We start from the raw sequence: 15,159 nt of genomic DNA, 5'->3' as shown, positions 1-15,159 counted from the left end.
GAAAAGCTATTCTTAAGGGGTGAAGCACCCTCTGGAACTCTTGAGTATGGAGTAAAGAGGGCTATGGTAGGTGAGGAGTAATCACTGGAAATCAGGTTCTCCACCTTGAAAAATAAAATCACTTTCCAGGAGCACAAAGCCACCTTTGGGTAGAACCCCTCGGAGCTTGCTTCCAAGTGAACCTGTGTTTAATTGAGCTGTAAAGGCACTATATTGGCAGTCACTCCTTAGGCAGCTTGCAAATTACATTTTTAGTTTTCTGCTGCTGCGTATATCATTACCTAACCCATTTCATAACTATAGAATTCAGGGACAAGGCATAGCAGGGGACGTTTTGTAATGTGTGCAACATATTTTTGAGGCAGATACAGGGAGCAAAAAGCAGGTGCCCTCAGGCAGAGAAGCAACAACTAAAATAAATATTTAAAAGAAACGCAGGCAGAAGAACTGCCAAAGAACAGCATTACGAAACCTCAGCATGAATTTCAGAACAAAATATTTTTGGTATAAGCATATTATTTGTCTGAAAAATTAAACTTTGCAAATGGGAAGCCTGGAAAATGGCTTTAATGCCTCAGTGAATATGCAGAGAGCCTTGAACTGGATAACTGATTCAAACTGTCTGGTTCTCAATAATAGCACCTCAAAGCCAATGCTTTTGCTGCTGTTAAATTGGATTTCTGCCCCAAGATGCAGTAGAATTTTTAAAAATGAAATTTAGTCTCTTGCAGCCAGCCAGCCAGCATTTAATGATTAGCAGGCAAAATGGTTGGGACATGAACTTCAGAGCAGTCATCTGGTAATAATAATGTTTAACCAAGACTAAAAATACTGATTTGAGCAAAATGGCAGACACCTCATTTCTAGGGATGCTAGTTGACCAAATAAAACAACCACCCTGCTTAGCTTTGCAAATACGCTAGCCGTTTTATCGTGGCACCATATTGCTCAAAACAGTCCTAGTCCAATAACGGTGTTTTTGTTGTTGTTTTTTACTCCTAAGATAGCAGTTCCTAGACAAGAAAGGAGAGAAGCTGATTTCCCATCCGTTAGCCAATTTTAATTTTTAATTTTTTAAAAATAAATATATTGTGATGCATGTGTTGTGTACATATTGCTTCAACAAAAGTTTTGGCTGTGCTAGGTTTTTTGTGTGATTATTACTATTTACATTTATTATTATGTACATTTCAAATCTTTGTAAGCCACTCCACCTTAACAGCAGTTGTATTGCACACATGGGTGTGCATGGCAAGACCAAACCTTCCCAGCTAGCCAAGCTGCCTGTTTTTTGCCAAAGGCAAGCCAGCGAAGAATCTATCTGGCTGTTATTTTATATTATATTTGTTGGTCGATTTTCTTGAAAAGCAATCCAATGTGACTTACATTAAAGCCCATTATAAACAACAATGAAAACCTAAAAGCACAGCCAGAAAACGCGGGTAAACAAAAGGCAGGGCTATGGGTCCCACCCCACTTGAAGAGGCCACAATGACATCCTTCAAGTGAAGGGCCAAAAGTCAGAGAACAGGCCTTTTCATTTGTGGCCTCCTGATTGTAGAATGCTCGCCCCAGGGAGGCTTGCCCAGCACCATCTTTATCCAGCTTTAAGGTAAAGGTAAAGGGGCCCCTGACCATTAGGTCCAGTCGTGCCCGACTCTGGGGTTGCGGCGCTCATCTCGCTTTATTGGCCGAGGGAGCCAGTGTACAGCTTCCGGGTCATGTGGCCAGCATGACTAAGCTGCTTCTGGCAAACCAGAGCAGCGCACGGAAACGCCGTTTACCTTCCCGCTGGAGCGTCACCTATTTATCTACTTGCACTTTTTGGTGTGCTTTAGAACTGCTAGGTTAGCAGGAGCAGGGACCGAGCAACGGGAGCTCACCCCGTCACGGGGATTCGAACCGCCAACCTTCTGATCAGCAAGTCCTAGGCTCTGTGGTTTAACCCACAGCGCCACCCGCGTCCCTTATCCAGCTTTAGGCATCAGGGAAATACTTCTCTTTTCTTGTGTTGCCACCTTCCAAATCAGAGCTTTCCAAACTTTTCATGTTGGTGACACACTTTTTATACATGCATCATTTCGCGACACAGTAATTCAGTTTTACTACCAAACCGGAAGTTAAACTAATCCCTTTCCAGCCCTGGGAGGAGCACAGGGAGTGTTTGTGTGACACACCTACACACTGCAGCCGACACACTAAGGCAGTGTTTCCCAACCACTGTTCCGCGGCACACTAGTGTGCCGCGAGATGTTGCCTGGTGTGCCGCGGGAAAAATTAAAAAATTCGAAAGGTTTTTTTTTTCAAGTCAAATTTTTGATTGGGGCGCCGTCACTAGATGACCCCTGGGTTCCCTCCCTCCCGCCCGCTCTGCGCCTCCCTCCTCCTCCTCCTCCGGGGAGGCCCTTCCTGGCTCTCGGCCAAGGCTTGGCGGCTGCCACTCACTCACTCGCTCGCCCACCCGTCCCTCCATCCCTGCACCCGGCCTATCCCCCTCCGTCCCCGGCGCAGGGGCTGCCGGGATCCGTAGTCCCCTCGCCCTTGGGCTCCGCGCCCGCGCGGGGTGCGCAAACTACGTTTCCCAGCGTGGCCTGGCGGGCCGGGCGTTTTGTTTGAAGCGCTCTTCTCCCGGCCATGGAATGAGCGCGGCGGCAGCGGCCGGGCGGGCAGGGGCTCTTCCGCGCAGACCCCGCGCAGCCTGCCTGCGCCCCCGCGGAGATCGGGCGGCAGGATGGAGCCCGGGGATCCCCGCGGAGGCGGAGCGGCGGAGGCAGAGGCTGCCCCCCAGGTAGGGCTGCGTCGGGGGTTTTTTATTTTTGCAATGCTGCATCCGCGCCGGAGGGGACGCATCGGACCGCGGGGAGACCCCTTGGCGGGCGTGCAAGGCAATGCATGCGTGCAGGCGTTGCATGGAGTGCAGTGCAATGCAATGGCAACGCGGCGCCCTGCATGCATGCATGCAACTTCCACCGGCGCTCCGGACTTGGCAGGTGAGGGGGGTCCCCAGTGGGCGGCAGAGAGAGCCGGGAGGGCGAAGGGGAGCCGGGGGGGAGCAGCGCTGCTCCCCGAGCCGAGCCCGGGGGGAAACTTCGGCGTCGTTGCGCCGGGTGTTGGAAGCGGAGGCTGGCGGGGGCCCCTCACCTGCAAAACCTGGTCGCCTCTCATATATTTCGTGCATTGCATTCATCGCCCGCTTTCTCCTCCAAGGAGCTCCCGGGGGCGCGCGTGGTTCTCCCCGTGTTATCCTCGCAACAACAGCCCTGCGAGGTGGGTCAGGCGAGTGGCCCAAGGGAGCACCCAGGGATTGTCCTGGCCAGGTGGGGTGATTTGAACCCTGCTCTCTGCCCGGTCTTCGTCCTCATTTAGCCCCCACATGTGCATGACTGTGCATGACTGAGGTTTTCCCCCCTCGTCTTGGCTATGGTGTGAGTCTGTGCTGTTAATTCATGGGGTTCTGCCTTCGGAGAAGATGAGCCAGCCCTCAAGGAGGTGATTATGTAATTTGCTAGCAATTCATGTACCTCCCGGCGTGACGCTGCGCGCTGACGTCACGGGGCTGTAATGGTGGTGTGCCTCGAGATTTTTTTCATGAAACAAGTGTGCCTTTGCCCAAAAAAGGTTGGGAAACACTGCACTAAGGTGTCGCTACACACAGTCTGGAAAGCTCTGCTCCAAATAGTCCATGGACTATACAAAGAAGGGACTCAGATGGTGATCACAGGGTCTGGGTGGGTTCATTGCAGGGAGAGGCAGTTCTTGAGGTACTGTGGATCCTAAGCTACATAAGGCTTTAGGGGTAAGAATCAGCACTTTAAATTGAGTCCAGAAACTAAGTGGTACCCAGAATTTGTGTTATATGTTCCAACCATCCTCCCCCAATCAATGGTCTGGCTGCCAAATTCTGTACCAGCTGCAGTTTCTGAACTATCTTCTTAGGCATTCCTATGTGACACATTGCATTAGTCCTAGAGTTTACCAGAACACAGACAACCAAGGATAGGCAGTTGCTATGCAGTGGTAAAGCTGGGCTGCAGTGGTAAAGCAGTGCTATGCAGTGGTAAAGCTGAAAGAAAGCTGTGATCTACTCAGAACCCAACTGGGGTTGAGCAGTGCTGCGCTCATCTGTCAGCTAGCCAGCCAACAAAGAAAGTTTCCTTTTCTTACATATGTTTTGCACTGTCTCAGTTGTACGACTATCTCCCTGCTGGACAGTTTAAAAAATGTCCAGCGAGGCTCATATCATAAAAACAGAAACCGTTTTTTACTGTTTCACCACCTGTGGAACAGTGTGTGTAAGTAAATCAAAGTGCAAAGTGAATTCAGGGACTGGTTGGGTGAACAGGCCATTAAGCTACTGATTATGCCTGGTGTGGGGAACCCATAGGCCTTCAGAAGTTGCTGAACTACAATTCCCAGCATCCCTGGCTATTGCCCATGTTTGCTGGGGATGATGGGAGTTGTAGATCATCAACATTTGGAGGACCAAAGGTTCCCCAGACCCAGCTTATGACAAACAATTGTCTTTTTATACTTGTTGAGAGCTATTAAAAAGGAAGCATTCCTGTGATGCAAGGACTTGTATCTGTAAATACCCTGCACCATGTTTTCTTGACTATCTGAGAAAATAGGCTTTCCAGTATTTGATTTTGCAAAGTTGTGGCATGTTTTGCAGATCATATTGGTAAATACAAAGTTTTAAAAAATGGTTTGCTAAAGCTTGTTCTGAGGTGCTTAGTTAAATCACATTTTATTTGGGATTTGTATAAAATATGCTACGTGTTAATATTCCTTGCTTGCAAATAGCAAATGCAACTCAGCAATTTTATTTCTGGAACTCCTTGGAAACAGGCATTTCTCCCCTTTGTCACTGCCTAATCTTTCACTGCTGTTCCATAGGGAGCAGGTTAATGGAGGAAAATACATACTGCCCTCCAGCTGGCTTCATTTCTTACTATCTCAATGAATTGACACTGCTGATGTGGCAGTTCCCACAAAAGTGTTGTTGCTCTATCAAGCTTTGTGCTGCAATGGTTCCTTTAATAATGTAACGTTTGGGATTGTTTGTATTGAACAGATTATCCCCTGGCTCTGATGTTTACGTCACCGTTTCATCCATTGCCTTAGCAAGATCACAGCAGTGCCGTAACTCTCCCAGCAACTTATCATCCTCCAGTGAAACTGGCTCTGGTGGAGGCACCTACAGGCAAAAATCTATGCCCGAAGGGTAGGCCCTCGTATGTTTGTTTATTTTGTGTACTGTTTCGTTGAGACTGGAGAAGAGTATAAATTAGTACTTAGCCTCTTTTCAAGTGTTGTTAAGCTCACTGGGCTGGTTCATACATAGCACTAAACTATGGTTTACTGCTATGTGTATCAGGAGGAAGAAGCCCAGAGAAGACTCATAAACTCATGCTTTCCCCTCTCCTTCTCTCTTTATCCAAGTTTTTGGAGAAGGACTTTGCTAGCATTTCCCCTAATTCTGAGTGGTTTTCTATAAGCCAGAGATCTTGGTTTGAAACAAGCTTTAGTTAAAACAGACCAGCTTTATAAGCCATGGTTTGAAGTTGGCTTGCTTAGAAACTGACCAGCATTTGTTTTGACTTAGCCTGTCTTTAACACTTAAGGCAGAGCGTATATTAAAATTCAATAATTGTTTTATGGGGCCAGTTCCCAGAATAGCATTATGCTTCCATGAGGTGGCTTTCAGGCAATTCCCGCTGATGAGTATATGTGAAAACATTTCAGAAGACTTTATCTTCTAGTCTTGAAATACAGTGTTGCTGAAAGGCAACCTATCAACAGTCCCAGCTCATGAAATTGTCTTTGAAACGATAATACATATTGTCAAATTATTTCCACTTCTAGACATCTTTTTGTCCATCTTCTATCACCTACCCGCAAATACTGAATATGTAAAATGTTGTACTGCAACTGGCCCTGTATGTCTTCGCACTTTGTGATTTGTGAAAAATACTATCCAGTATTGCAAGTGGACATGAGAAGGCCATTGTCCCTCCACATTCTTTATTAGCTGTAGTTTTGAATGGGAACCCCAGAATAGGAGCAGTGATGCACTTTCAGAGTTGTGATGGCATTCTTGCATGACAGCTGCTAGGTCTGAATCAGAAAATGCATTGCATCCTTGATGGAGTTGGTAGGATTCCTGGCTGTGGCTGTGTTCTGAAAGTCCAGATTGTAAACTTGAATAAACAAGATAGCAGCAAGAATAAAACTTTCTATCCATAGTCACCAGGCCAACAAATCTTCATTATCACCTTTCCCTGTTACTCATCTTCTGTCGACTCGCTCACATCTTTTCTCCGTGGCTATTTACCAGTGCTGAAGCTGTGAGCCACAGGGGATTATAGCATTGTTAAAATGAATGACGAATTTGATTGCAACCAACAGTTCTGAATGGTTTAAGTGATTGAAATCTAGTGGTTACAAAGTCTACCCATTTTCAGATTGTTAGTATGAAGGAAATTAGAGTACAATTGTTTCATACAAGTGGCAATCAAAAACATTGAAAGCTGTAGTGAAGTGACTAAAGCAGAGTGCAGAAATTCACCCATGAACAGCCACTTCCCAAAAGTATTCCAGTATCATACAGGGCAATCATATGCATATTTACTCAAACATAAATCCCATTGTGTTCAGTGGGAATTATTCCCAGGAAGGTGTGTATAGGGTTGCACCCTGAGGCTTTCAAGAATGGAAACCCCTTACTGTCAACTTTTCCCTTGAGAAAAGACCAGGTGGGGGGAGCACACCCATTGGATTCCACTGCTTTCTCTCCCCTTGTTCAGTGTTTTCCCAATGAAAAGGCTGGGTGGGGCAAGGAAGCTCACCAGTTGGACTTTGCTGCCTAACAGCACCCTACACACCTCAGGAGCATCACATTTGTGTTGTAAAATAAATCAGCTTCAAGGAGAGCGTCGTCTATAGGAAAGGCCAGGTGCACTGCTCTGCTACCACTGCTTCGAGACTCAAGGTGCTCTCAGACATTACACACCTGGCTTGTCTAATTATAATGTATTAGATGTGCAAAGTTCCTGCAAATGCACACTGATAATGTTGATCAATTTGGATGCCCTGGATGCATTTTTAGAATTAGTGTACCCACCCCAGTTCAGTGGGACAACAGTTCTTTCGGTACCATTTCTGGCACTGGAACTGCCAGGATAATTCCATACCTGTCACTGTCTTACTGTGCTGTCCCTGATACCTGTGCTGCCTCCATCCAGGTGGGAATCTGAGCCACCACCTGTTCTTTTCCTTCAGTAACCCACAAAGTCACAAGTAGGAGTGGTATGGCAGATGGGCCCACTCACTCAGATTGCACCTCCACTGTGTACAAATCTCAGTTGTGCATCATACAAAACTTGGCCAGTCAGAATGCACCCCCATGTGGCACTTTCACATTTGGTAGGTCTACTGAAAGGACTGCTAGCCAATTCATGGTGAGGTGTCTTTTGCAGAGAATCCTTAAGTATGACTGAAGCCCTCTGTTTTGTTGCTGACTTTGGCTCTGAGGCCCTTTTGGGGCTAGCCATGAAAGGAGTATTTGTTGTTCATGTTCCATCTTTCAGACTTTTCTCTGTGCAGGAATGGGCATCACAAGATCACATATTTCATGTTTGTGTTAGTTATTACCACAGTCCTTTAAATCCTGGCTCTTCATACACTTGGCTAGCAGTAGTGGAGTTTACCTATGGAGGATGTTTGGCAGCTGAAGTATATTCTCAATTCATAATCCTAGAAATGGAAAGTCAGAAACCTCCACAATAAGAAAAGCATAGCTTTAAAAAAAAAAAAAAACAACAACATTTGTATCAGAAGTGCATTGTGTAAGTATGGCTTCTTGATGTAAAGAGATGTTTGCTGTATACCACATTTACCATGTATGGAACTAAAGAATAATTATTTACCTCAGGTTTGGAATGAGTAGAAGATCTCCTGCCTCCATCGACAGGCAGAACACAGATACGAGTGGCAGTGGCAAATCCACCCCCAGTTGGCAGAGAAGTGAGGATAGCATTGCTGACCAAATGGGTAAGCAATAACTTCCTCAGCAGTTAAATGGTTTCCCCCACAAGATGACTTTGGCAACCTGTTCCTTCCTTAAATGGAGCAATTCCATATTTTTTTTAATGTTACCCCTGTTAGTGAGAATGAATGATGAAATGTGAGGTATACTGTCATCTGCACTTTGTGTCCTTGAGACCTGGGAACATCATGTGATGTAGAAATGAAGTTCTCTAGAGAATAGATCAGTTATAATGGTTCAGTGCCTGGGGCATCTTTTAAGAAGCAGCGGTGCAGGCACAAATATTACTTGGCCTTACTGCTTATTTACCCTCATCTCTTTTCAGAACTGCATCAGCTTAATTTAATTTTTACCTTTTCTGTAGCTCTTTTTGTAGTGCTTCCTTTCTAATGGTGCTATATGCTGACTGTTAGATGGTTGAAAGTATAAACAACCCATGTACAGATTATTATTTTTTAATGCAGATAAAATATAAGTAAAAATGTACAGTTGGGTGAGAATCACTTTCTACTGCTGGGTGTATTTGCACGGTGCGTTGCAGTTAAGTAGTTAGATGAAAGAAAGATCCTCAGCACTCAGTAGATTAAATGAAGTTAAGCCTTCATTTGGCATCTCAGTACATGGACCTGTTTCTCTTCGTTTGTAGCTACTGAAGCAGTGACCTGACACTGGTAGATCCTGCTGAGGCTTTTGCATTAATAGGAATTTTACTATGGTTTCATTCATCTTGGCAGTGACACTGATACAGTGTGACTAGCTTTGATTAAGGATTCCAGCGTGGAGAGTGTGGCTTCCTGGTTGGCAGTACACCAAATGCGACACATCCAGCCTGGTATCTGTTAGGTCCGGGAGGGAAGTCCGTTGCATCATCAGTTCTCAGGTCAAACTGGGATGGTTTGTGTATTGCGGGAATGTAGGCAAAGAAGAATAGGAGCTGGAAATGGTGGTACTTGGACTGGATATTTTAAAAACAAAAGAAAAGAAGTTGTGAGACAACCTGATTCCCAAAACTATAAGATTTGACACAGGCTCAACTTCTCTGTAGGGGCTTATCTAACTACCTGGAATACCACATCAGAGCCTGAACAAAAGTTAAATTCCATATGATGTTACCTTGAAAACAGAAAGGTTCTGTGACTTCCTAGGATAATTGGGAGTTGGGAGATCCTTCCTGTTATCCTAGGTATCCATAATTGACAGCTAGATTGGTGGGGGGGGGGTAACTCCATTGTCCTAGCTTAGCTAAATGCCAGAAGAGAAGCTGAAGATGCTCAGCTCTTACTATCATTCTTGTCATCACAACATACTGCTACTGTGTAAATAAGGTAGGCTTCGAGACAGATTGAAGTATTCAGCGAATGCCTCAGGAGTTCAGGAAATGAAATGCAATTCTCAGATTCAAAAGATACACTTTTGTTCTAGTAACTTCAGAGGCTCAGTGAGCTGCGCCTTATTATTAAAGCCATCTGGTAATTCCCCATCCCCCATATCTGCTTAACAGGAAAAACCTGTGATTATACTGATCTCTAGTTTCCATTTTGGCAGAATACTTTAATCACATGTGTTTTTATACTGTTGAGATGGTAACAACATGTGTAAAGTTAATCTTACTCAGAATTACTTTTGCAGACCCTCCCTTGTGTGTTAATGTTGGCACTGAGCATAGCTGCCCAAAAAAAATCTGCTGTGGAAACTAAAATGCCCCCATATCAACCTGAACAAAATGGAACAGGTAGAGAGGAAAAATTGTGGTTTTGGAGTGAAAGGACAATGTCATAAGTAAAAACCCAAATACAGTGATACCTGTTAGTCTCTTTGAATATTTTAGTTTCCTGTTTTAAGGCAGTTAAAAGTACTCTCTCATATACAGTCTTTAAAAAAAAAGGTTGATTCTAATTATGTAGTTCGAAATAATAAAGATACAAACTGTATCAGGTAAGCAACTTTAGCTCAGGAGGTGAAGAGGTGGCGTACTCCTTTTTTACTTTATTGTTTATATATTGCTGTTTTTTGTAGTGTATTTAAAAGTTGTCAAGGCCTATTGCTGGTACAATAATTTTGCCAATGATGAGAAAGCATATTCTGCTTTAAGTTCTCTTGGTTCTAAGCTTCTTTCTTTTTTAATGCCAAACTTCCTGAAAGCAAATGCTGTATTCCATGCTGCATTCCAGAACCAACCTGCCATCTCCCTGCAGTGTCGAAGGTGCTGCCATCCTTCAGAGAGAGCCCCACTGGAAGGCTGATGAGGCAAGATCCAGTAGTCCACTTGTCTCCAAATAAGCAGGGTCATGTAAGTCCACTTTCAAAATTGTTGTGCAAAGTTGTTTTGCTCTCCCTGCAGTTCTCCGAAGGTAAAATATCCTTCACTTTCCCTGAACCTGTACGTCCTTGTTAAGAGTATGGAGGAACAGGCAGTAGAGCTGACCTCAGTATTTTAAGAGCTAAATGCAGCTTTAAGATAAAGTTTATTAATAGAAATGTTTTGCTGCCAACTCAAAAGTAGAGTTATGCTCCAGTATAGTGTGATAGTCCAAAGATCTGTGGGAACCTTCATTATTCTAGAAATAAGATTCCTCCTGCTCAATCCCTCTGGCTTGTTGCGCATTCCACAAGCAAGACTTTGGTGACTTACCAACATTAATATGTTCTTTCAGCAAACTATTTATAGCCCTATATTCTTTTTTTCATTCTGTTTAGTTGAGATTCCTGCATTGCAGGGGTTTGGACTAGATGACTCTTGGGGAGGTACCTTCCAACTCTACAATTCTGTGATTCTGTCCTCCCACTCCTGCTGCCTTAACTTTTCTTTTGAATATTTCTGCTTGGAGAGATCTGATTCACATGTCATGGTAATAAACTATGGCTTGCCAAGAATGAGCAGCTTACCAGTGTGTGCTGCTCATTCAATCCTGCATTGCTCTGCCCTTCCTGGAGCCAGGAGAAACAAACCATAAGCTTTGCGTTACATGCAAACAAGCCATGAGCAGTTGCTCTACAAATCTTTGCTTCTGTTCATGGTTTGTTTGGGAAGAAACAAATGTTCTTTCACAGGTGATGCTGAGTCTATCTTCACAGTTGTTTCTCCCAGCTCCAAACAAAATGGCACAGAGTGGGAGCAACTGAGCAGTGTGTTCTAGCCCACTGCTTGTTCACAGCAAGCCATAACCCATGGCTTACCATGACATGTGAACTGACTCACAGTTTTAGTCCTAAGCTCTTGTGGTGTTTGACTGACTAATCCACACTCTCGAAAGTGCACAAACACGACCCTTGTAACAATGTGCAAAGACTGATGCATTGCCAGATTTCTAAAGGGGAAGAAACTAGTCCGAGAACTAGGAATTTCCCCCAAACCATTAAAATCCTTTTTTATTTTAATAGTACATACCATCACACTTTTGCATTTGAAGCTTTCTCTCTCTCTCTCTCTCTCTCTCTCTCTCTCACACACACACACACACACACACACACACCTTTAACTGTTGCAGACATTTGCCAGTGTAACTTGTTTTATCCATATTCTTCAGCATGGCTTCTTATATACAGAGCTGCTGCTGTCCTAACTCCTTCATTAATCAGTTGCTTTAACTGGCATACAGCTGCCTTGAGGAACGATGCAAAAGTTTCACTTCCGATGCTGTGAAATGCATAGGATGTTGATTGTTTGGTGTGTTCTGTTCCCCTGATGTCTTGAACATCTGAATCCTGTCTTGGAATCCTTGTGGTTCATTTCACCTGGTTCAGCTCTGAACATGTAGATTTTCATGCTCATAACTTTCCACTAATGATTTTTTTCTTTCTGACAATACGACAAATCGTTCTGCTTTGTTTGAATATGAATATATTAAACGATGAATTTAAAGTGGACTTACTTGCATTTCAAAGCAAATTGATGGAAAATTATTGTAAAGGTAAAAAGGTAAAGGACCCCTGGATGGTTAAGTCCAGTCAAAGGCAACTATGGGGTGCAGCAGTCATCTCATTTTCAGGCAGAGGGAGCAAGCATTTGTCTGCAGACAGCTTTCTGGGTCATGTGGCCAGCATAACTAAAATGCTTCTGGTGCAACGGAACACCGTGATGGAAGCCAGAGCGCATGGAAACACCATTTACCTTCCCGCCACAGCAGTACATATTTATCTACTTGCATTGGCATGCTTTTAAACTGCTAGGTTGGCAGGAGATGGGATAGAGCAACAGGAGCTCATCCCGTCACAGGGATTTGAACCGCCAACCTTCTGATTGGCAAGCCCAAGAGGCTCAGTGGTTTAGACCACAGCGCCACCTGCGTCCTGCCTGAAAATGATTGTGGAAATGGCTGTTTCATTTATAAAGTGGTCTGTTGGTGGGTGTTTCAGACTCATAACTCTTGTAGCATAAGTCTTGAGTTCAGCGTTCATGAATTTTGTTCTTGTTAATTTTATATTTGAGCTTATGGATGTTTGGTCTTCAGTACTGTACAGTTATTCCCATTTTATTTTATTTTCTCCCGAAACCTTGAATTTATCTACAATTTCTCCCCTTTTTGCAGTCTGATAGCCACTACTCCAGTCATTCAAGCAGCAACACGCTGTCCAGCAATGCATCCAGTGTCCACAGTGAGGAGAAGTGGTATGACAGTGGAGATAGGACTGAGTCAGAGCTGAATAGCTACAACTATCTTCAAGGTACTTCTGCTGACAGTGGCATTGATACCACCTCCTACGGCCCCAGCCATGGCAGCACAGCCTCCCTGGGCAACTCGGCAACATCTCCCCGATCAGGACTTGTAAAAGAGAAAGTGGCACCACTATGGCACAGTTCCAGTGAAGTAGTCTCTATTGCAGACCGGACTTTAGAAAAAGACAGCCACATGATGGACAGGAAGACAGAGTCTTCGTTAAGCTTGGACATTCATACCAAAAGCCAACCAGCCTCCAACCCTTTAACAAGAGAGAACAGTGCTTTTAGCCTTAGTGATGCCGTTTCCCATACAAGGTAATATTCTTTAAAATGATGATTGGTGTCTCTAGATCTTTCTAGCAGACATGGGGAGTGAGTGCTATGGATAATGACATACCTGTGATTCTTGGCAGCCCAGCACTTTGAAGAGAGGCACAATGTGGAGAGTTTGGAAATAGGAAGCAAGTTTAATATTTCCATATGTGGATGGGGATTGCTTTCCTTTATTGTAGGGGGGTCTTGGAACACATGGGAATCTGGATCTGAGCATGGCAGAAATATACATTATGTTACAGTGTACACAATGTTGCAGATGTACAAGGCTTGTGCGAATATGATGCTCTTGATCTCTTAATCATAGCTTCAGTGATTGGGAATAGGTTACAGGATTGTCCGTTCTATTTCCTTTCCTTTCCTTCCTTCTCTCTGTCTCTCTCCCCCTCTCTCCCTCACACACATACACCACATTAAATTTAAGGCTAGGTTATATTACTTTACATCCAGGTATGGGACCTGGATGTGTAAAGTCTACAGAATGCTGGAACCTTTCTAAAGGAACTTCAGACTTGCACTACAGTGCTACTGGTTCATACATAATGTTTAAACCATGGTCTATGAGCTGGAATGAGTACAAGCAAAGCCTTAGGCCAGGATTTCCCAAACTTGGGTCTCCAGTTGTTTTCAGACCACAATTTCCATCATTCCTGACCACTGGTCCTGAGAGCTTGGGATGATGGGAGTTGTAGTCCAAAAACAGCAGGATGAGGGAGATAAGATAGATACACAAGCAGCTTCAATTTCACATTAAACTCCAGTGTGGATGAGACCTATGTTTCTAGCATTTATAGAACATGAGAGATGAGGCAAAAATGTGCAGACAGGCTTCTGCTCATTTGTTTTGTGAGAAACTAGTTTTTTTAAAATTTGGAGTATAAATACACCCACCCAAACCCAGAAATATTCCCAGAGATGTCCATGACTTTATCTGGACAAAATGAATAACCCTTGTAGAGGCGAGAGGAGGTTCCACTTTGGTTTGATTGTTCTGTTAGAAAGCTAGCTATGACAAGGATAGATGCATCACCTAATAATGTAAATAGCCTTTCCTTCAACATACCAACTTTTTTCAAACAGGATTAGCATTCCTCAACACACCAATTATCTTGTCATTTCTCTATGGATATTAAGATTGCTGCCATTCAAACAGAGTGCTTCTTAATGTAGAAATTTCTATATCTATTTATATCTATACATTAATATCTACTCATATATACTTGTCCTCTTAATTTTATTATCTTAAGAAGCTGACTTGCAGACCGGTGCAGTGTTCGTTGCCTTTTCAACCTAGCCCTTTTTGTGGGGATTTGTCAGTCTGATGACTTCACCCTCTTCAACTGCATGTTGAGAAAAATAGATTCATCACATGATCTGTCTGAATCTTTTCTTCAATTTCTGAAATCTTAGAACTAGCATCTATAGCATTAGACAACCATCCATTTTGTAAAACAGTGATTCACCTCTGATAAGATCTCTTCTTCCCCCACCCCACCCCATCTTGAATTTTAGATGTAGAGAAGGCCTTAATGTACATTTAAAACACAGGCGTAAACACTGACGGTGTTGCTGAATTTATGTCACCAACACAGTGTTCTGCAGCACAAGCACTCGGCATTTGAAATGATGGTTTCTTCAGGCCATTTATCTTTTCCATCATCTTATCTGCTTTTTCTAGGGAATAAATAGGAAACAACATTTGTTGCAAGCATTTGTAATATGTGCTGGCTTCTCAAGTTTATTTAGTTTTGCTATATAGTAGGCAGGGTCATTTATCATTGCTGTGTAATCCTAGCATTCTCGAGTAGTTACCAAGTAGTTTAGAACCCTTTAAACAGGACGATGTAAATAATAATAATAATAATAATAATAATAATAATAATAATAATAAGGCTGCAATCCTATTTAAAATCTGGAAGCATGTGTCATTGAACTCATTGGGGCTTGCTTCTGAGTAGACATCTATAGGATTGTTCTGTAAATATTAATAGGACCAATGTTTAAGTGAAGGACAGCCCAGGAAGCAATGTGTATAATGGGAAAGAGCACTTTCCCGTTTGAAGATGTGAAACCACCAGACAGCTTCTCTGTAAACTGGTTAGTGCACTGCAAAGACACA

At 43.5% G+C, this 15,159-nt stretch overlaps 1 protein-coding gene across 8 annotated transcripts in view; it reads left to right on the top strand.

Moving 5' to 3' along the window:
- SIPA1L1 (signal induced proliferation associated 1 like 1) overlaps positions 1-15,159 on the top strand; it is a 157,357-nt gene that overhangs the window by 125,549 nt on the left and 16,649 nt on the right. For 5 of the 8 annotated variants that reach the window (XM_082223346.1, XM_082223343.1, XM_082223341.1 and 2 more), the window contains 4 exons: positions 5,075-5,224; positions 7,934-8,052; positions 10,219-10,337; positions 12,577-13,022. In XM_082223346.1, the coding sequence (XP_082079472.1) occupies positions 5,075-5,224; positions 7,934-8,052; positions 10,219-10,337; positions 12,577-13,022 (834 nt within the window). The remainder of the gene's footprint in view (positions 1-5,074; positions 5,225-7,933; positions 8,053-10,218; positions 10,338-12,576; positions 13,023-15,159) is intronic. The other 3 variants (XM_082223345.1, XM_082223348.1, XM_082223347.1) reach the window with 3 other exon arrangements.

Source organism: Podarcis vaucheri (assembly GCF_965113315.1).
Source record: "Podarcis vaucheri genome assembly, chromosome: 1".
Lineage (NCBI taxonomy): Eukaryota > Metazoa > Chordata > Lepidosauria > Squamata > Lacertidae > Podarcis > Podarcis vaucheri.
The sequence above is the reverse complement of the archived record's forward strand: the minus strand, read 5'-3'. Positions and strand labels throughout refer to the sequence as shown.